We start from the raw sequence: 22,983 nt of genomic DNA, 5'->3' as shown, positions 1-22,983 counted from the left end.
ATAATTATTGTATTATTATATTATTGTCATTTGTCTGGCATGGCTGTGTGCTCAGCTCGTTCTTGAAAAGCCTGGTCATTCTAAGGGCAAGTCCCGTTAGCCCCAGGACTCTTCGCTCTGTGAAGAGAGATACGGCCTTTGAATGGCCAGAACAGGGTCCCACGGCCCACTGCAAATGATTTCTGACACACAATATAGATAAAATCTCTTAATGATGCTGTTAGGAAGGAAGAAAGCTGCTTACGGACAATTAAAGGCAAATGTGTAATAGAGTCTGGTCTGATACCTGTACAGCTGTTGCAGAAGCATGTGGTCCAAAAGATTTGTGAGTTTACAAAGGAAATTACTTTGCAAAACAAAAGCATTTATTTTTGATGATGCTTACACTCAAGAACTCAGTTTTTTAATGTTACTGTGAAGCAGTTGCTAAACTGCAAAAATTAACTAGCAATTGCATTTTAGAAAGCAATAATATCCAACTCCTTTATTAAGTTTACTGTTAAGTGAACAAAGAAAGAGAAGAGTATTTCTTCCATTAGCAAAGCAAATAGGACATCTGTGCACCAGACAAAATTTGGTGGGTGAAATTCACTGCTGTGGAAGCAATGAATGACTTGTAGGTACAAAAAGTTTTGTATTCCAGATTTTAAATTGAATAGGATCTCACCGTTTTTAAGAATTTCTTTCCTTCTCTTTTTTATTCTTTGTACTTCTACTTCCTTCCTTTTATTTCTTTTTTTATTTTTCCTTTTTTTCTTTCTTTCTCTTTCTTTCATCTTTCCTTCTCCTTTTCCTCCCTGCCTCCCTCCCCTTCCTTCTTTTCTTCCTTCCTTCCTCCTTTCTTTCCTTTCTTCCTTCCTCTCTCTTCCATTTTCCTCCTTCCTTTATCCTTTTTGATTAATTTTATTTCAATTAACCCTGTTTTAGAGACAACAAAATGCAAAAACAAAGAATGAATTTCAAAGTAACAGTAAGGGAAGAAGAACTCGGTCTATGAGCCTCACTGTCCTGACTTTCTGCTCTGAAAGCTGTGAGATCTTTGGGTTCCAGTTTGAGAGGTCCCATCACCTAAAGTCAGCCCAGGGATCAGACAGTATCGGGCCTGAGAGCACCACAGAGTGAGCATTACATGTTATCAAGCTGTTACTTCTGTAGTGTTTTTTGTTTGCTTGCCTTTAAAATCACCCTGATTTTTTATTAAATTCTCCTTAGAATTACTACAGAAATCAGCCCAGCATGTTGGCTCATCCTTGTCTTCCCAGCACTTTGAGAGGCCAAGGCGGGCAGATCACTTGAGCTCAAGAGTTTGAGACCAGCCTGTCCAACATGGTGAAATCCTGTCTCTACTAAAAATACAAAAATTAGCCAGCCGTGGTGGCACATGCCTGTAATCCCAGCTACTCGGGAGGCTGAGGCAGGAGAATTACTTGAACCCGGGAGACAGAGGTTGCAGTGAACTGAGATTGTGCCACTGCACTCCAGCCTGGACAACAGAGCAAGACTCGGTCTCAAAAAAAAAAAAAAAAAAAAAAAAAAATTTCTATAGGGATCCTAGCTGGACTCAGGCATAACATTAAAGAGAATCATTGTCCCCTTGTCCTCTTGTCCCCAGCAGTGGTGAGTGGTGGCAGCAGCCAAGGTGAAGGTGTCTTGTGTACTAGCTTTAGGAATATAAGGCCTGGTCACTTCTTCCCGGGTAGAGAGTCACCCTACATTCCGTACCTCAGAGCATTGAGTTTTAGTTTTCTTTTTTTTTTTTTTTTTTTGAAATGGAGTCTTGCTCAGTCACCCAGGCTGGAGTGCAGCCGCACAATCTTGGCTCATTGCAACCTCCGCCTCCTGGGTTCAAGCAGTTCTCCTGCCTCAGCCTCCCGAGTAGCTGAGACTACAGGCACATGCCACTACATCCTGCTAATTTTTGTATTTTTAGTAGAGACAGGGTTTCACCATGTAGGTCAGGATGGTCTCAATCTCTTGACCTCATGATCCACCCACCTCAGCCTCCCAGAGTGCTGGTGGTTATTTTTTTGAGACGGAATCTCGCTCTGTTGCCTAGGCTGAAGTGTAGTGGTGCGATCTCGGCTCACTGCAACCTCTGCCTTCCGAGTTCAAGCACTTACCTCCCTCAGCCTCCTGAGTAGCTGGGATTACAGGCACCTGCCCCATGCCCTGCTAATTTTTGTATTTTTAGTAGAAATGGGGTTTCACCATATTGTCCAGGCTGGTCTTGAACTCTGGACCTTGTGATCCACCCGACTTGGCCTCCCAAAGTGCTGGGATTACAGGCATGAGCCACTGTGCTTGACCTGAGTTTTAGTTTTTATTACGAGAGGCAATGGTTTTGTTCCACAGGGATTACCCAGCTTAGAAAGTATTTAGTTGTAAACTAAGTAAGGTTTGTCAGGGTGGAGTTCCCCACTTCTCTCTCAGAAGCTTCTATCCAATCCATTGCTGCCTACCTTCTGGACATCTCTTAGGGGACGGCTACACTCTTCGCCATTTTTTACCTCCTCTCCATCATTGTGAAAGGAGGACTCTTTCTTTGGGAGAGGCTGTAGGGAGAGTGTGTGTCAGATACCATAGCTTATCCTAATTCAGGTTCTTTTTAAGGACCCCAGGGATGATTAATTTTGTGTCAACTTGGCTGAGTCACGGTGCCCAGGTATTTGGTCAAACATTATTCAGGATGTTGCTGTGGGGATATTTTTCTTAAAGGAGATTAACTTTTAAACTGATGGACTTTGAGTAAAGCAAATAGCTCTCCATAATGTGGATGGACCTCTTCTAATCAGTTGAAGGCCTGATAGACCAACAACTGGCCTCCCCTGAGCAAGAAGGAATTAGCAATTGTTTTCTATATGCCAACAGTGAATAATGTGAAAAAGAAATTTTAAAAAGTAATCCCATTTACAATAGCCATACCTAAAAATACTTAGGAATCAACTTAAGCAAAGAAGTAAAAGATCTCTATAATAAAAGTTATAAGACACTGATGAAAGAAATTATGAAGACACCAAAAAATGGAAAAATATTTCATGGTCATGGATTGGAATAATCAATATGGTTAAGATGTCCCTATTACCCAAAGTAACCTACAGATTCAATGCAATCCCTATCAAAATACCAATGACAGTCTTCACAGAAATAGAAAAACAATCACAAAATGTATATGGAACCACAAGAGACCCCGAATGGCCAAATAAATGCTGCACAAAAAGAACAAAACTGGAGGAATCACATTACCTGGCTTCAAATTATACCATAAATGTTATACTACAGAGCTACAGTAACCAAAACAGCATGGTATTGGCATAAAAACAGACACACAGATCAATGGAACAGAATAAAGAACCTGAAAACAAATCCACACACCTACTGTGAACTCATTTTTGACAAAGGTGCCAAAGGTACACTGAGGAAAACACAAACTCTTCAATAAATGCTGCTGAGAAAACTGAATATCCATATGCAGAAAAATGAAACTACACTCCTATCTATCAACAAATACAAAAATCAAATCAAAATGAATTACATACTTAAATCTAAGACCTCAAATGATGAAACTACTACAAGAAAACATTGGGGGAAAATCTTCAGAACATTAGTCTGGGCAAAATCTTTTTGAGTAATATCCTACAAGCATAGGCAACCAAAGCGAAAATAGATAAATGGGATCCCATCAAGTTTAAAAGCTTCTGCACAGCAAAGAAAACAATCAACAAAGTGAAGAAACAACCCACAGAATGGGAGATAATATTTGGAAACTACCCATTCACAGAAGATGAATAACCAGAATATATAAGGAGCTCAGACAACTCAACAGGAAAAAATAATTGAATCCGGGTAAATGGGTAAAAGATCTGAATAGAGATTTTTCTTTTTTTCTTTTTTTTTTTTTTTTGAGACGGAGTCTGGCTCTGTCGCCCGGGCTGGAGTGCAGTGGCCGGATCTCAGCTCACTGCAAGCTCCGCCCCCCGGGTTTACGCCATTCTCCTGCCTCAGCCTCCCGACTAGCTGGGACTACAGGCGCCCGCCGCCTCGCCCGGCTAGTTTTTTGTATTTTTTTAGTAGAGACGGGGTTTCACCGTGTTCGCCAGGATGGTCTCGATCTCCTGACCTCGCGATCCGCCCGTCTCGGCCTCCCAAAGTGCTGGGACTACAGGCTTGAGCCACCGCGCCCGGCCCTGAATAGAGATTTTTCAAAAGAAGATACACAGATGGCAAACAGGCACATGAAAAGGTGCTCAACATCATTGATCATCAGAGAAATGTTAATCAAAACTACAATGAGATATCACTGCATCCCAGTTAAAATGGCTTTTATTCAAAAGATAGGCAACAACAAATGCTAGCAAGGATGTGGAAAAAAGGGAACACTTCTACACTCTTGATGGGAATGTATACTAGTCCAAAACCACTGTGGCGAACAGTTTGGAGATTCCTTAAAAATCTAAAACTAAAAATTAAGTTACCATATTATTCAGCAATCCCACTGCTGGGTATACACCCAAAAGAAAGAAAGAAAGAAAATTAGTCTATCAAAGAAATTTCTGCACTTCTATGTTTCTTGCGGCACTGGTTATGAAAGCTAAGATTTGGGAGCAACCTAAGTTTCCATTAGCATATGAATGGATAATGAAAATGTGTTATATATCTAGAATGGAGTACTATTCAGTCATAAAAAGAATGAGATCTTGTCATTTGCAACAACTTGGATGGAACTGGAGATCATTATGTTAAGTGAAATAAGCCAGGCAGAGAAAGACAAACACTGCATGTTCTCACTTATTTGTGAGATCTAAAAATTAAACTCATGACACAGAGAGTAGGATGATGGTTACCAGAGGCTAGGAAGGGTGGTTGCGGGCTGGGGGCAGGTGGAGATGGTTAATGGGCACAAAAAAATAGAAAGAATGAATAACATCTACTATTTGATAGCACAACAGGGTGACTACAGTCGATAATAATTTAATTGTATTTTTTTTTTTTTTTTTGATATGGAGTCTTGCTCTGTCACCAGGCTGGAGTGCAGTGGTATGGTCTTTGCTCACTGCAACCTGCGCCTCCTGGGTTCAAGCGATTCCCCTGCCTCCCAAATAGCTGGGACTACACAAGCATGCCACCACGCCCAACTAATTTTTTGTATTTTAGTAGAGACGGGGTTTCACCATGTTGGCCAGGATTTTCTCAATCTCCTGACCTCGTGATCTGCCCGCCTCAGCCTCCCAAAGTGCTGAGATGACAGGCGTGAACCACCGCGCTTGGCCTGTAAATTTTAAATTTTAAAATAAAGAGTGTAATTGGATTGTTCGTAACTCAAAGGATCAATGCTTGAGGAGATGGCTACCCTATTCTCCATTATGTGCTATTTTCACATCTCATGCCTGTATCAAAACATTTCATGTACCTCCTAAATATATATACCTACTATGTGCCCACAAAAATTAAAAATAAAAAATTAAGACAAAGAATTATGAATTGTGCTTACAGATGGTCTTCAGACATAACCGGCAACAAAGCTATTCCCTGGGTCTCCAGATTGTTAGCCAATCCTGTAGCTTTTGGAATTTCTAGCCTCCATTATCTCTCTCACTCTCTCTCTCTATCTACATACACACACGCACACACACACACACACACAGAGTTGGACCCCCAAATATCTGTAGGTTTCATGTCTGACATCTGTAGATTTAACCAACCACAGATGAACACTTTTCAGAAAAATGAAACAGTAAAAAATAATAATATGACAATAGAAATGATACAAATTGAAAAACACACCTTAACTATTTACATGGGATTATTAGTAACTACTTACATAGGTATTATTAGGAATCTGGAGGTGATTTAAAGTATGCAGAAGGATGTGTATAGGTTACATGCAAATATTACAATTTTATATATAAAGGACTTGATCATCCCCTGATTTTGGTATCTGCAGGGGTCCTGGAACCAATCTTCTACTGATACCAAAGGACCACACACACACACACACACACACACACACACACACACAAAAACACACACATATATATACATATATAAAAAATAGTGTTCTGTTTCTCTGGAGAAGCCTGATGTAAGGTTTTAATTAAGGAATCTCAAATATTTATCAAGTTACTGAAAGGAGAGATCTATATGTCAGCATAAATTTGGTGAAGCTTCCCACTGAACACATGAATGGTACCTACTCCATCCATTTGCAGGACTGACTTACAATAATTGAAGATGCAGCCTCCTTAAGATAGAAAGAAAACAAGCATTTTCCTGACCTCCACTGGGCCCCTGGCAATAAGGGTGAGTATCCTGAAGAAAACCATCTTTGAGGGCAAGAGCTTGTAGACCTCCCCTCCATTCAATCTGGGTATGGATTTATTCTGCAATTGTTGAGAAACCATGGTGTGTTAGACACTACCATTCATTTTGATTTTATCTGGGTGAACCTAAAGTATAATCTCATGGCACCTTCTTGTTCTTATTGTGAAACAAAACTTACAGGCCGGGCATGATGGCTTACGCCTGTAATTCCAGCACTTTGGATGGTCGAGGCGGGCAGATTACTTGAGGTCAGGAGTTCGAGACCAGCCTGGCCAACATGCTGAAACTCCATCTCTACTAAAGACACAAAAACATTAGCTGGGTGCCAGGTGTAGTGGTGCATGCCTGTAATTCCAGCTACTCCGGAGGCTGAGGCAGAAGAATCACTTGAACCTGAGGGGCGGAGGTTGCAATGAGCCAAAAATGCACCACTGCACTCCAGCCCGGGCAACAAGAGTGAAACTCCATCTCAAACAAAACACAACATAAACAAAAAACCAAAAAACATAAGTCCCAGACCAGAGTGTGTCTATCCTGGGATCTGAATCTGGGCCAGTTTTTCAGTCTGTTTATCCTCAGTCATAATTCTGCTCTTCCCTCCATGCACATACACACATGACTCCACACATGCTCCAAGGGTTTCTGCAACACTTATTCCTCTTCTTTTCTTTTTCTTTCTTTTTTTTTTTTTGTTTTGTTTTTTTGAGACAGAGTCTCACTCTGTCACCCAGGCTGGAGTGTAGTGCCACGATCTCGACTCATTGCAAACCTCCACCTCACCGGTTCAAGTGATTCTCATTCCTCAGCCTCCCAAGCAGCTGGGTTTACAGGTGTGAGCCACCGTGCTCAGCCTCTGCAGCATTTCTCGACTGCATGTCTTCCTCCCTCTTCTCCACTTGCCTCAGAACTCACAGCGTGAGAGAGCACACACTTCCTACTCCTAATGCTTTTTCTTCCCTAGACATTTCTTCTTATCCAGACCATGAGGATCTTCAGGGAATAAGCAGCATCATCACAGTACAACCATTCACTCAGTGCCAATTATCTAACAATATATATGAGCTTGACTTTTCGCAAAAACACTGCAAAGTAGCTATTATCTTCATGTAAAATGTGACTATTATGACTCAAAAATGTTAAGCAGGCCAGGCACATTGGCTCACGGTAATCCCAGCACTTTGGGAGACTGAGGCAGGTGGATCACCTGAGATTGGGGGTCCCAGACCAGCCTGACCAACATGGAGAAACCCCATCTTTACTAAAAATACAAAATTAGCCAGGCATGGTGGCTCATGCCTGTAGTCCCAGCTACTGTGGAGGCTGAGGCAGGAGAATCGCTTGAACCCGGGAGGTGGAGGTTCCGGTGAACTGAGACTGCGCCATTGTACTCCAGCCTGGGCAACAAGAGCAACTCTGTCTCAAAAAAAAAAAAAAAAGAAAAAGAAAAAGTTAAGCAAGGTAAACCGCTTGTACATCTTGTGTTATAAGTAAATGTCTACATTAGACACTCAGGTTTGAACACCAGCTCTGCCATTTCTTCAAGCTCAACAGTCACACCCCTACACTGTCCTAATAATATTTCTACATTAGATAGCCATTTTTTCACTGGTGTGCATACCCTTCATCCCTAGGATACTTGAGAAAACCTTGTTCTGTTCTGTAGTGGAAGCTTTACCTTGACCATTATACATCAAGCTGAAAATGGAATTCCTTGCTCCAGAAAATCATACCCGACAGATGAACTAGGTTAATTGGTTCATTGTTGCTCATTAGCAAACAAAATAAAAACATTTGCTTTTATTTCATCCTCGTGTATAAGGCTTAATGACAACAAGCAAACACAACATATTCTGAAGGCTTTGAAAGATAAAATTTTGTACACTTCTCTTCCTACCTCATTTAATTTATCCAGTTTTCCATTTATTCAATATTTATTGAAAATTCTGTGTCAAGTTTTGTGGCCTTTTTGAATGCACTTGAATCCTTTAAAAGTAAACCAATTAAGATGATTACTTGTTAAGCCTGTAACACTAAGTCACAAAATAGGTCCCCATTTAGTACAGGTCTAGGTTTAAAAGCTGAAGCGACTGTGGCATCCTTTCTTCAATACTCAAAGGTCCTTGCATCACTCACTACATGTCTACATGATTTCAAGACAAATCCAGATTCTATCTCACTTTTCTTGCTTGATTGGGTGTCATATCCCTTTTATTCACCAACTACAAGGAGGTAGACAGCAGTTCCAAGCTGTGTTCTGGTTCTTAGGAACCCCTAGACATGATTCTCTCCGGTTCAAAGACCAAACAGGGAGAATGGTAATGTGATAACCACCATTTAGCTCCATACAGTAATTATGAAATCACCTCTTTTATAAATAAGCAAACTGTGGCTATGAAAGTTTAGACAACATGTCTGTCAGTGACAAAGCTGGAATACAAACCCAGATTTTTCAGCTTTTTTTTTTTTTTTTTTCTTGAGACGAGTTTCACTCTTGTTGCCCAGGCTGGAGTGTAATGGCGCGATCTTGGCTCACCTCCACCTCCACCTCCCAGGTTCAAGCGATTCTCCTGCCTCAGCCTCCTGGGTGGCTGGGATTAGAGGTGTGCCTGGCTAATTTTGTATTTTTAGTAGACATGGGGTTTCTCCATGTCGGTCAGGCTGGTCTCGAACTCCCAACCTTAGATGATCCACCCACTTCGGCCTCCCAAAATGCTGGAATAACAGGTGTGAGCCACCACTCCTGGCCTGGTTTTTCAGCTCTTGAAGCCCATAGTTTTGTCAGTTTCTACCTCCCCGCATATCCAAATAAGAAACGATCATTTTATTGCTTTGGATTCAAGAAGCTGGAGGAATATAATGTTCTGTTTTGACTATATATATGCAATCTATGCTCTGAGCCCCACCTCATAACCAAATAAACTTTTGTTGACATTTTCCCTTTGTGCCAGGCACTATCACTTCTGTTATTTGTATCTACCTTGAGACCCATCTGATCATCTCGATTTTATAAGAAATAGGAATCTGAGAATTAGTGACTTTCTGAAATTGGTCAAAAAACATTGTTTTAAAAACAGGAAAGTCAGAAATCAAACAAATCTTATTCTAAAGGTCATGAGCTTTATACCTGAGAGTGACAGTGGGGAGGAATAATGGTTTGGATTATTCACCAATGTGCTTCTGTCCTCTTCTGCCACCTGTCCACATCCTTGGACCACGGCACACGCTCAGCCCAGGTAGTTAAGACTGGCTGAGTTTACTGATCCCAGAGCAAATCAAAGAACAACAAATATATTCATGCTCACTTTTTGAGGTTCAAAATAGACTTTTCAAACACAAGAACAGCATGCATAGAGAAAAGGCGTTCTGAGTCATGGTAGCCTAAGTCTTTGAGCTGAGACTCTGACCTGAACAACAGGCAGAGAGGATACCGTCAGAGCCAGGCATTTTCCTTGGCCCATCCAGACTAGAAAAGGATTATTCCTTATGGGTTAGAGAAGAGAGGGCAATGTCAGCAGCAGGGAAGAGCATCTGAAAGTGTCTCTGAGAAGAAGCTCTTGGTCTTTCCTGTCCACCTCATCTTTGCCAGACCAAGCCCTGTGGAGATAGGACAGGAAGGGCCCTCCCCATGCCCCAGGTGGAAGACACTGGTTCATGGCGTCCTACCAAGGGCCCCGAGAGTTCACAAGCCTGCAAAATTATCTTTCCCTCATGACACTGGAAAGAGGAGATGGTTGCTGTGGTTATAACAGTCTCCAAATATTCCTAGGGCAGGTGGGAAGTAGTCAGATATTTTTCCAGGTATTGTGATAGGACCTTGAGGGCTGGAGAATGTGAAGGGCTTTGAGACATGATGACACAGGCCACAGGTTGCACTTGACCAGTGTCCACGTGAGGAGAGGGACTTCTTAGCATATATGAACTTGGCAGAGGCTGCTCAGTGATCAAGATACTAGATAGGCTCCCTGGAATTCAGAAGCTATTCCAGGTATATATGTGTGCACAGCATGGAGGGTGAGGGGCAACCTTCAATTAACAGAATTTATTTTATTCTAAATTGGTCTGATTGACTGGGTGTAATGGCTCAGGCCTGTAATCCCAGCACTTTGGGAGACCATGGTAGGTGGATCACTTGAGGTTGGGAGTTCAAGATCAGCCTGGCCAACATAGTGAAACCCGTCTCTACTAAAAAGACAAAAAAACCCAAAAACTTTACTTAGGCACGGTGGTGGGCACCTGTAATCCCAGCTACTCAGGAGACTGAGGCTGGAGAATCACTTGAACCCAGGAGGCAGAGGTTGCAGTGAACAGAGGTCACGCCACTGCACTTCAGCCTGGATGATAGAGCGAGACTCCGTCTCAAAAATAAATAAATAAATAAATTGGCCTGATTAAAATTTTCTCATTTTCTACTGCCAGGTGGAATGAGCTCTTGAGATAGAAACCAAGTCAATAAAAGCATTTACATTTATTTGCACACTAACCACATCGATTTACTACTTATTCCCAGTTTTCTTATTTACTTATATAAGATCCATTCTTTCATTTTACAAATACAGATTTTCAGAGTAAGAAGAGAGAATAATTCTTCTAAAAATAAAGAATGGCATTACAATACAATTTGCAAATCTAGGTACCACGTGGAAAGTCTCATCCGTTCTCAATGTTCCTGTATCATTAACTGCTCATTTTCACACTGGTGACATCCAAGTCCTTATTGTCAGCATCCTCTTTCTTCCACATCTCCACTGGAGCATTACCAACCTCCTACCACCAAACTCAACACATTCAGGGAGAAGAGGGCTGGTCTGGGACCACAGAAATCCTTGTTCTAATCTTGGAGGCAGTGCTCAGTAGGAACTTAATGAATTGTTAAGTGAATTTGGTTTTTTTTGTTTGTTTGTTTGTTTTTTGAGACGGAGTCTCGCTCTGTCGCCCAGGCTGGAGTGCAGTGGCCGGATCTCAGCTCACTGCAAGCTCCGCCTCCCGGGTTTACGCCATTCTCCTGCCTCAGCCTCCCGAGTAGCTGGGACTACAGGCGCCCGCCACCTCGCCCGGCTAGTTTTTTGTATTTTTTAGCAGAGACGGGGTTTCACCATGTTAGCCAGGATGGTCTCGATCTCCTGACCTCGTGATCCGCCCGTCTCGGCCTCCCAAAGTGCTGGGATTACAGGCTTGTGAATTTGTTTTTTAAGAAAATCAGCAGGTAATGTATCCCCGGGCAATTTTATCTGATTTTTGAAATTCAGATTGGTTTTCTATTACTTGGCGAAGAGAATGGGGTACAGTCACTCCTCTTGGGGGGTTCTGCATGAGGAAGTATCCATGATACTTGCTGTTAAGCAGTGATCAGGTAGAGAAGGAAAGTCTTGGCCACATCAACTCCCCTTTGTGAGGTCAACAGTTCTCGACAAGGAGATTATGGTGCTCTGTAGAGCAGGAACATGAATAGGGCTGAGATCCTTCCTGGATGATCCCAGGCAGAACCCTGACCCTCATTCTCCAGGCCCACCTGCCCTCCATGGGGGCTCTGCATTGCTGGGGAGAGCGCATTCTCCTAACCACGTGGGTGAAGGATTGACTCCAAGGTCTTATCCCTGACACTCTTAAGGAAGCTCATAACTGCAGTTCCACCTGTGCCCCTGTCTTCTAAAGCCTGAGGAGGCCCTGGGAGATGGTTTGGCTTCCCACGCTTTGCCTTGGCCGCAGCTGTGATGAGGTATCTGGTGACCATGGTGATGTGATAGCTCCGCAGGTCTACCAGGGCCTGCACACACTGGTTATAGGCTGTCAGCAAGTGGTCCTGTCCAGAGGACAGGACGTAGTCCCTCAGGGAAGGTGCCGAGTGGATGTCTTCTATGAAGGCCTTATGGGAAGGAGGCATGTAATCCCTCATTCGGTACAGAAAGTCAGCTGAAAGAAACAATACAACATAATGTCATAGCTCCACATGGAAATATAGCAGAGCTCATCTGCTGCTGCTGCTTTTTTTTTTTTTTCTCAAGATAGGGTCTTGCTCTGTCACCCAGACTGGAGTGCAGTGGTGTGATCTCAGCTTACTGCCACCTCTGCCCCTGAGTTCAAGTGATCCTCCCACCTCAGTCTTCTGAGTAGCTGAAACTACAGGTGTGCGCCACCACACCCAGTTAATATTTTTTGTATTTGTTTTAGTAAAGATGGGCCCTTGCTATGTTGCCCAGGCTTGTCTTGAATTCCTGGGTGCAAGCGATCCCCCCACCTCAGGCTTCCAAAGTGTTGGGATTACAGGTGTGAGCCACGCTGGTACCCAATCTTGTCTGCTTTTTCAGACAGGAATGCACCAGAAACTGTTGCTGGTGTTCTAATTCAAATCTACCTTGGCCCTTTCGTTTGCAGACTTCACATACTCAAATGCATATTTCTAACTGTTGACAGGAGATGGAGAAGAGGAAACAAAGTAAGCACATCTCAGATGACAGAGTTGGCACTAGATTTATTTGCCAATGTATAAATATTTACTACATAACAAATGTAAATGAAGTATCCAGTTGGTAGCTGCTATGAGGAGTATCTTCAAATGTAGGACACAAACCCTTGAACTGACTAGCTGAATACTCTGGTGAATTTTGTTTTCCTCAGTGCTTTGTTTTGGAGGGAGCATAAGAAAAGGAGAAAGTTATAGAGAACTGTGAAGGCAAAAAAGATAAAGAATGAGTCACTGTTTTAGTAACAGCCTCTTGACGCCAAATGGTTTAAAAATCAAATCAATAGATATTTATAGGAAATTCATTATGGGTTTAATAGTATGCATGGTAAGTAAATCAACCACTGACATCACCAAATGCCAAAATCCATGAAAAATTATCACAGTTCTAAAGAACCAACTTGAATCTATGACACTAAGTTCTGGTGATTCTTTTTCTTCTAATCCAACTTGAAAACTCCATAGTATGAAGTGTCTTGTTTGCAACTGTTAAAAACTTAACTTGATCCTGGCAGGTAAGAAAATGAGCAATTTCGGCCAGGTGCGGTGGCTCAAGCCTGTAATCCCAGCACTTTGGGAGGCCGAGACGGGCGGATCACGAGGTCAGGAGATCGAGACCATCCTGGCTAACACAATGAAACCCCGTCTCTACTAAAAATACAAAAAAATTAGCCAGGCGAGGTGGCGGGCGCCTGTAGTCCCAGCTACTCGGGAGGCTGAGGCAGGAGAATGGCGTAAACCCGCGAGGCGGAGCTTGCAGTGAGCCGAGATAGCGCCACTGCACTCCAGCCTGGGCGACAGAGCGAGACTCCGTCTCAAAAAAAAAAAAAAAAAAAAAAAAGAAAATGAGCAATTTCAAGCTTCCAGGGTGATAGATCCCTCTGCTAGTATAAGTAGATTTGGCTAGAGGTTGCACCATTTTGTGGGGAAGGACTTTCTCGGAAGAGCCCAGACCTGTTTCCAGCTGGCCCAGGCTCATAGCCTTCAAACTCTACATCTCTCCCCCATTTCAGAAAAAGGAAGCTAGTTTCTAAAGATCCAAACCAAAGTGATAGTGAACAGTTGGAAACAGAGCAACATTTTAAGATTTGGAAGTAAAACCCAAGATCAAGCTGAGATCTGATATTCCAATATTAATTGACTTGACACAAAAACATTGGCAGTCATGTGGTTTCTTGGCTGACTTAGAGAAGTATAAACTTCATGACATTTTAATTTATATTTGGTTTTATCAATTGGTTAAAAAAAAAAAACAAAAATCCCTCTTCTCTTCCCCCCTCTCCTCTTAAGGGAAAACAAAATGTCTGACTTACCACTTTCCTTGCTATGACGAATGCCTAAGAACTCATCAAAGGCATGAAGCACTGTGCTCTGAGCTGCACTCCCGCCCGAGTATTTCAGGGGCTCTTTGGAAACTCCTTCATACATCAGCCCTGCAGGCATTGCTGGGTTATCTTTCCATCTAAGCAAGAGTAAAAGTGAGAGAGAAGAAAAGGGTGCAGGGAGGTAATGGTACATTTTCTGACATGGAAACTGAGAGTGAAGGAGAAAGGGAAAATGATTTCAACGGTAATTTTAGGGTGAGGGATTGGGGGTATCTTTGTAGGATAAGTACTAAAGCATCATCTTCACTCCAGCTTCATAACAAGCTATAAATTCATAGCCCTGTTCTTCCTCATCTAAAGGGTTATTCCAGAGAAGTAAAGGCTATTTAGAGAGGAGTTTGTAGCACTGGTCCCATGACATATTTATTGCAAATACTCGGTTATAAAGATGTCCTCAGTGCTGCTCAACAGGAACATTTCAGGGGCTCTGGAAAAATCTTCTTCACTTCCTTCGCTAATCTCAACCTTGATGACCAGATACTTATAACTCTGCCAAGTAAAGAGCCTCACAAATATACACAAAAACCCACAATTGCATACACGGATACACACAAATGAAAACACACACACACACACACACACACCCCTTTGCCCTTCCCTGAAACAGTGATAATTGTTAACAAGTCATCACAATAAACTATCAATGCTGGATATTACCTAACTTTGTAATCTGTAATGTACAGATGTTACCTGACTTTGAGGATGCCTTTATCAAATACTTTATTGACCACAGGTATTGATAATAAGGATGGATGAGAAGAGTAACAGCAGGAAGCACAGAGCAAGCCTGTGCCTTACCAGAGGCTGAAGTCAGGGACACGCAGAAAGGCTGGGACTGGGCTGCCGGCCATGCTCCACGAAGCAGCTGTTCTCTCCTCCCTTCCCTTCCCTCTCTTCTCCTCCCCACCTTTCCTCTCCTTCTTTGTCTCTCTGATTCCTCTTCTTCACTGTTTTCTCTGAGTTCCCCCTCTTTATGCCTCCATCTGTTTTACTCATTTTCCTGTGTCTGACTTTGCATAGTCTTGAACAATCACAGAGTGTGTGGGCATGACTTTATAATGAGTCCAAAACAAGAACAAGCTCATGTCACATTTGCACCTACCATGCTGTATAGTTTATAAAGCATCTTCGCATTCATTTTCTCATTTGACTTCTTGTGTGTAGATCAGGACAGGTTTTGGGGGTTTTTTTTTAATACTTCATTTCATAGATAACTAACAAAGACTTAAAGCAATTAAGGTTCCAGGATCATACTGTTAAAGGATGATAGAAACAGAACTTGATCCCCAAACTTGCAATTTTCCATCTTCTTTTCTACAAGAACCTCATATGTGGATTTCCATTTTTACTAAGGAATATCGTCTTTTCCTCCTATAGCCAGAAACAAGTTACTTTCTTTGTTACGAGTTTAAATAACAGATTTACATTGATGTGGCACCATTTTTCTGTAATTCTGAACGTCATTTTGCTCAAGAGAAGGGACACACGCACACACCATATACACATACAAAAGCCACAGACAGACTGCCATGTGTGCTGTTCGTGATATTTTCCAAATACTGCTCTGAGGCTGGAAGTGCTGTAGGGAGCCAGGTTGTTGTCACTGGGGGCTCCTTGGGTTGGCTGTGCTACGGCTTTCACTGGGTAAATAGCACAGTGGCCTTCGTAACTCGGGCACCATCAGTCTGAAAAGAGATGTGGTACAGAAAGAGTGCAGGGGAATGGCGGGAAGAGGAAAGGAGAGGTTACCACTGCCAGGTCCTGACAGGCTGCAGCTATTAGGAGTAAGGCCTCTACCTCTATCAGATATGGAATTTAATTTTAGCTTTGCTATTTATTAATAGTGAGCCTTGGCTTAGTTAATTAACCTCTCTGAGCCTCAGCTTTCTCATCTGAGAAAATTAGTATCTACCTTATTGGATTATTGTGAGAACTAATTAAAATAATACCTGCCCAGGGCCTGGAACATGTTAAGCATTCAATGAATACTAGCTATTTTATCATAATTTTTAGAGTGAATGGGAATCCCGGCTCCCTTTTCATTACTGTTTAACTTTGTACAAATCTTTCTGAGCCTTTGTTTTCCCAATTTATATTTGCTTCCTACAGCTGTTGAAAAACAAAATAGGCTCCAGAGAGGTTTTGTGACTTGTCCGTTAAGACCCTGGTCCAATAAAGTTGATGAACATTTTATGGGGAAGAAATATGAAAGACATAACTGCTATTGGGTGATATATGGGCACACTTGTTCGGGTTTTTCTTTGTAATCCAGTTGATGGTCTTATGTAGTTATTCGGGGCTCTTTCACTAGCTCCTTCCCATCTTGAGTACTGCTAAATGTTGCACTCTCAAAGGGTTAGTCCATGGACTGCTCACTACTCTCAATTTCCAAATGGTTTTATCTAGCCTCATAGATTTAGAAAACAACTATATCCCAGCTGGATGGGGTGGCTCACGCCTGTAATCCCAGCACTTTGGGAGACCCAGGTGGGGAGATCACTCGAGGTCAGGAGTTTGACACCAGACTGGTCAACATGGTGAAACCGCATTTCCATTAAAAATATAAAAATTAGCCTGGCATGGTGGTGCACACCTGTAGTCCCAGCTACTTGGGAGGCTGAAGCAGGAGAATCGCTCGAACCTAGAGGCAGAGGTTGCAGTGAGCCAAGATTGTGCCACTGCACTCCAGCCTGGGTGACAGAGCGAGACTCTGTCTTAAAAAAAGAAAAAACAAAGCCTATATCCTGACTATTTAGAAATGTAAAAAGCTATTTACACCTATAGCTGGACCTCTCCCCTATATTCCGGACCCATATATCCAACTGCCTACTTTATATGAATGTGTCCCTAAACTGATCTCCTGATTTCCTTTCTTCTTTGCTAAACCTGCTTCTCCTATAGTCTTCCTCATGGGAGTAAATGATGTCTCTGTTCTTTCAGTGAACCAGGCCCCCAAAACCTGCAAATTATCTTTGACTCACATCTTTCCATTAACTTTGATTTCAGTACATATCCACGATCTGATCATTTCTCAACACTTTTAGCCCTTGTACCCTAGTACAAGCCACCACCCTGGATTGTAGTGATAGCTTCTTAAGTATTTTCCCTGTTTCTATCTTAATTCTTGGAGTCTGTTTCCTACTCAGTCAATACAGAGATGATTTGCAACTGAAGGCAGATCACGTTGTTATTCTTTTCAAAACATGTCAATGTTGAAGAGAAGCTGACAAAGCTCTACACGATCTGGTCTCTACTGTCACCTCACTCTTTCTCATTCTCCCCTGAGTTTTGCAGTCCTGCTGGCTTCCTGCAGCTCTTCCACCATGACCAACACGCTCCCACCTCAGGGACATTGCACTTGCCATTCCTTCTTGCGACTCACTCCCTCACTTCCTCCAGGTATCTGCTCAAATGTCATAGAGGGTTGTGGCACTCTTGGACCACAATAAACAAGAAAATTTGGCCACTGTATTCAACAGTCCCTAATACACTCTATCCTGCTTTCCATTTCTTCATTGTGCTTATCGTTGTAATGTATATTGTATGATGCTCCTATTAGATTTACTTGTGTATTAATTGTCCATCCCTCACCATGGAAATGTAAGCTCCAGAGGGGCCAAGTTGAGGGTTGGTTTTACTGCTTTATTCCCAGCACCTAGAACTGACATGGGGTAGGCACTCACTAAATATGTGATAAATGAATGATTTAAAAATAGCATCCTATAAGTATGTATTATATAGCCAGAATATGTAGACCCAAGCATAGTTCTTGAAAGAACATGGCCAGCTTAAAAGAGCCATCCAGTGTCTCAAATGGTCAAGGGACATTAATCAATCTGTTTTCAGTGCCTTGCCCTGAAGAGATGTCACATTGAAGGTGACAGAGCAAATATCAGCATGAAAGTCCAAAAAGATAAAAGAAGCACATCTACTTTCAAAACTCATGTTCTCTAGCTTACAATTCTAGTCTGAGGAAGGGAAAGGGTGTTTCTTTGAGCAATCCAAATATTGCTCCCATACATTCTCAGGTACAAGCTGCTACTGTGAAAAAAGAGGAACTATTTTCCTTTCAAATATCTGTAGGCATGATTATTTTTAACCTTTCTTGTAGCAACCCCAAGAAAACGGGAAGTTTTGGTAGGAAAAAAATGAGATGGTTTTTTTGCAAGGGCTAATAACTTCCTCGAGAAATTTAATGTGAGTGGAAACTAAAACTAAAAGGAATGAATATGTGTCATCTACACATGAAATATCTCCATTCTCCTAAATAAAAATGTTTTTTAAAAGGCAAGCAAAAAGGCCGGGTCTGGTGGCTCATGCCTGTAATCCCAGCACTTTGGGAGGCCAAGGTGGGCAGATCACCTGAGGTCAGGAGTTTGAGACTAGCCTAGCCTACATGGTGAGACCCCGTCTCTACAAAAAATACAGCCGGGCTGGTGGTGGGTGTCTGTAATCCCAGCTACTCGGGAGGCTGAGGCAGGAGAATCACTTGAACCCGGGAGGCGGAGTTGTGGTGAGCCGAGATCATGCCACTGCACGACTCTGTCTTCAAAAAAAAAAAAAAAAGTGCCAATACAGAGATGGAAGAAACCACATGACAAGGAATACTGGATGCCTCAAGAAGCTGAGAGCAGCTCCTGTCTGACAGCCAGCAAAGAAACAGATCTCAGTTCTGGAACCATAAAACACTGAATTCTGAAAACAACCTAAATGAGTTTTGAAGGGAATTCTTCCCCTGATCTTCAGTTAAGAGCCCAGCCCAACAGATAAATTGACTTTGGCCTTTTGAGACCCTAAATGGAAAAGTCAGTTGAGCTTGCCTGTGATTCTGACTTACAGAATTGTGGAACGATGAAGGCGTATTGTTTTAAGCTACTAACTTTGTGGTAAATTGTCATGTAACAAGGAAAAACATATAGATTTAGAGAGCAATGTGAAGCACAAAGGGATTTTCCAGAATTAGGTGCTCCCTAAGTGCCAGTCTGTTTCTGCATCTATAGTATAAGGCCACTATGTGGTAGCAGGAAATTTTTAAAAATGGTCCATTTTTCTTTTTCTAATCCTTCAAAGGTATACAGAAAAAGTCCAAATACTAAGTACACTCTCAGCTCCATTTCTGCACCCTTCTTTTTGTTTTCCCTTTTCCCCATAAACCATGCACCCATTACTCTCAATCTTGGAAATCTTTTTGCTTCCACTCTGTACCCTCTACAAGGAGGATTCCACCCCCACTCTCTCTCAGGCTGGACTCTGTTTGAAGTGCTTCACACGTCAGACCCATCCAATCTGGAGAAAATACTTAGTATGTGTTGCTACTCTGTCCTTTCACCAATGTAATACAGTAGATTTTTAGCATTTGCATGTCTCTTGCTATATCCAGACACAGCTTCAGATTATTTCCATTGATAGCATTTCAGGTATCTCCTAGTTAATAAGATGGCCCACTAGATGATATCTATTTGACATATTCACCTCATCCAGCGATTGCCTCCACCTTTCATTTTTCACTGTTTAAAAATTAAACAAAAACAAACCAAAACTCTTAATTTCCAAAGTTAATAGGAAAGCAATCTGATTAAAACATGTCAAGGAAGGAATGGCTAATTTGTTTAAGCAAAGCAAGTATCTAAAAGTAGAGTTATCAACCAGGCGTGGTGGCTTACGCCTGTAATCCCAACACTTTGGGAGGCCAAGGCAAGCAGATCACCTGAGGTCAGGAGTTCGAGACCAGCCTGACTAACATGACAAAACCCCATCTCTACTAAAAATACAAAAATTAGCCAGGCTTGGTGACAGCCACCTGTAATCCCAGCTACTTGGGAGGCTGAGGCAGGAGAGTTGTTTGAACCCAGGAGGCAGAGGTTGCCACGAGCCAAGATGGTGCCACTGCACTCCAGCCTGGGTGAAAAGAGCAAGACTCTGTCTCAAAAATAAAATAAAATAAAATAAAATAAAATAATAGTAGAGTTCTCTCTGTGGAGAAATCTTAAGCCATGTGACAAAAGAAGAGTACTCAGAAAATATGAAACAAATGGTTTGGGGTAGTGTCTTAGTCTGTTCCTGTTGCTACAACAAAATACATTAGACTGGGTAATTTGTAAATATAGATGTTCCTTAACTCACAGTAGGTTACATCCTGATAAACCCATTGTAAGTTGAAAATATCATAAGGCAAAAATGCGTTTAATACATCTGACCAACCAAACACCTTAGCTGCCTTTAAATGCACTCAGAACACTTACATTAGCCCACAGTTGGGTAAAGTCACCTAACACAAAGCTTATGTATGTCAACATGTTGAATATGTTATGGAATTTATTAAATACTGTACCGAATGTGAAAAACAGAATGGTCATATGGGTACTCAAAGTAGTTTCTACGGAATATGTATGCTTTTGCACCAACATAAAGTCAAAAAATGGTAAGTCAAACCATATTGAGTTGGAGACTACCCATAACAGAAATGTATTTCTCACAGTTCTGGAGGCTGGGAAGTCCAAGACCAAGGTGCCGGCAAGTTCAGTGTCTGGTGAGGGCCTGGTCTCCACTTCCAAGGTAATGCCTCAAGTCCTGTGTCCTCACATAGTGGAAGGGACAGGGAATTGAAAAAAAAAAAAGGAGCAAAAAGGGCCAAATAAGCTCCATCCAGCCCCTTTATAAGGGTGTTAGTTCCACGCATGGGGATTGTTTTCTCCTCTCAGAGGAGACATAATCACCTCCCAGAGGCCGCACCTTCGAATACCTCATCATCATAATTAGTTTTTAACATATTAATTTTGGAGGGACACATTCATTCAAACCATAGCGTAGCTCTTCCAGGAACTTTAGAAGAAAGCTTCAATGCTATCCAGCCCTATACTACACTCCCCACCCCTCTACCTGCCTTAATAACAAGAGGAAAAAGTAGATGTAAGTGATAGAACTGTGTGAGTGACATACTGTGTTTTTCTTCTCCTTCTGTCATTGAGCTATAATTCTAAGAAAAGTGAATATAAATGGATCTAGATTGCCTAGGAGCAAAAAGTTTGAACGGAACTATTTAGCCCTCAGTGTTATTTGTCGTGCAGATAGTATCCCACTTCTTTTACCTGAGAGTGGATCCCTAGCAAGGGTCACTTGGTATGTTTCTTATGCTAGGAAGCTTCTGTCTCTTTCTCCCCTTACACATTCAGTCAATGCTACAGAGACGTCACACAGGAAAACAAGTGAACTATACTTACCCAGAGAGAAAGATCCGGATGACTGAATAAAATATGTCTGGATCTACATGATCTGGAAAAGCAATCAAAATGTGAACTTTGCTACAGGCAAATAAAGCAGTTGGTTACATGTGCATGGACCCTGCTGCTCTCCAGGAGCTCCTTCCCTATCTGATATGCACAGAGACCTGGAATGACAGCTGCAACAATGGGGGATAGAATGTTCTCTTCTGCAGTTGCCCTCATGGGTGCTCCCAGAACTTCCAAACTATTCCACATGCTGCCCTTTTCTATTTGTGGTTCTTCCTTTCTCTGTACTTAATAACAACAAAAAAGAGATCAAGGCCATCTTTTAAAATTTCATATTTTAAAAAGGCGATGTTTGAGAAAATGAGGGAAGGGAGGAGAAGAAAAGCAGAGAGAATCACCACTCTCAAGGCTTTCACAAGAGATGAAAACTAAATTCACCGATGCTGAACTGAAGGTCTGAATATTCAGCAAAGGACACAGGAGCGGAGCAAGTGTCCTTTGCCCAGGGATTGCCACACTAGGTCAGAGACAGGTTTGCTCAGCTTCATGTTTAGCTGCCTTCATTAATATAAACAACTGTTTCTGATCTATTCCAGTGTTTGGGGATCACTGATTCTTCCAGTTTATTAACTTGTATGTAAGGAAGCCTGCCCTCGTATTTGTACTAAATTTCTTTTCATCAACTTTTGAAGGTGGTTCTATTGTTTTCACGTAGCGGGACACCTCTGAATTCTGTCACCTGGCATATGCCTATCTTACTGAGATCTCTGTCTGTGTCTTTGTTTCTGAGATATCTATCTATCTAATCATCTATCTATCTATCTATCTAATCTATCTATCTATCTATCTATCAATCTATCATCTATCTAATCTATCTATCTATCTATCTATCATCTATCTAATCTATCTATCTACATCTGTTATGTGAGGACTAAATAATAACATCTACTTATTATCTATCTATCTATCTATCTATCTATCTATCATCTATCTATCTACATCTTTATGTGAGACCCAAATGATAACATCTCCATACCATCAACTTCCTTTTCCAACCATCATACATAGTCTTTGATCCTATTTCTTCTTCCTGCTCCCTAATTTCTCTGAAGTGTCCACGAGCCTGGGTGACTCATCTTCCTTCAGCCTCCAGCCCTCCAGATGCTCCTTGGTGGTACCACATTCTGTCTGCTCACATATGGCAATGCCCCGTGCGCTAGGTTTTTACTGGGTCCTACTTCTATGTCTTTCTTATTTGATGCTCTCTTTTCACCAAAACTGCTAAAAACACTACTACTTTTTGCTGAAGCAGAATGACGGGCAATACTTTAATATTTTGTCCAACTTAACATATTAAAGGAGGAAAAACGAAATGACCATTTCAATAGGTGTGAAATATCTTTTATGTAAAATGGTTTCAGTAGATGTAAGAAATCCATTTACGATTAAAACAAACACGCAGAAAACTTCAGCTAATTAGGAATAAGAGGAGATGTTCTTAAATGGATAAAAGGAATCCACAGAAAGCCTACAGTGCATATTATGCTTAACAGTGAGATATTAAAAACAACCTTTTCTTTAAATGTGAAAC

At 41.7% G+C, this 22,983-nt stretch overlaps 1 protein-coding gene and 1 long non-coding RNA gene across 29 annotated transcripts in view; one reads left to right on the top strand and one right to left on the bottom strand.

Annotated features, from left to right (window-relative positions):
* The window catches only part of LOC123575183 (uncharacterized), a 62,153-nt gene that overhangs the window by 20,931 nt on the left and 18,239 nt on the right, over positions 1-22,983 (top strand). For all 3 annotated transcript variants that reach the window (XR_012416390.1, XR_010577259.2, XR_006700341.3), the window contains exon 2: positions 6,207-6,297. This is a non-coding gene — a long non-coding RNA (uncharacterized lncRNA). The remainder of the gene's footprint in view (positions 1-6,206; positions 6,298-22,983) is intronic.
* IDO2 (indoleamine 2,3-dioxygenase 2) overlaps positions 10,765-22,983 on the bottom strand; it is a 69,291-nt gene continuing 57,072 nt past the window's right edge. For 15 of the 26 annotated variants that reach the window (XR_012416387.1, XM_065519122.2, XM_065519128.2 and 12 more), the window contains 3 exons: positions 21,384-21,435; positions 14,092-14,240; positions 10,765-12,228 (listed from right to left, as the gene is read on the bottom strand). Coding sequence is in view for 19 of the 26 variants with exons in the window: in XM_065519122.2 (XP_065375194.1) it covers positions 11,873-12,228; positions 14,092-14,240; positions 21,384-21,435 (557 nt within the window). In the remaining 7 variants the exon portion in view is untranslated. Of the gene's footprint in view, positions 12,229-14,091; positions 14,241-15,317; positions 15,849-20,639; positions 20,749-21,383; positions 21,436-22,983 lie in introns of those variants that run through there. The other 11 variants (XR_012416388.1, XM_065519124.2, XM_073998699.1 and 8 more) reach the window with 5 other exon arrangements.

This window comes from Macaca fascicularis, chromosome 8 (assembly GCF_037993035.2).
Source record: "Macaca fascicularis isolate 582-1 chromosome 8, T2T-MFA8v1.1".
NCBI classification, from domain to species: Eukaryota; Metazoa; Chordata; class Mammalia; order Primates; family Cercopithecidae; genus Macaca; species Macaca fascicularis.
The sequence above is the reverse complement of the archived record's forward strand: the minus strand, read 5'-3'. Positions and strand labels throughout refer to the sequence as shown.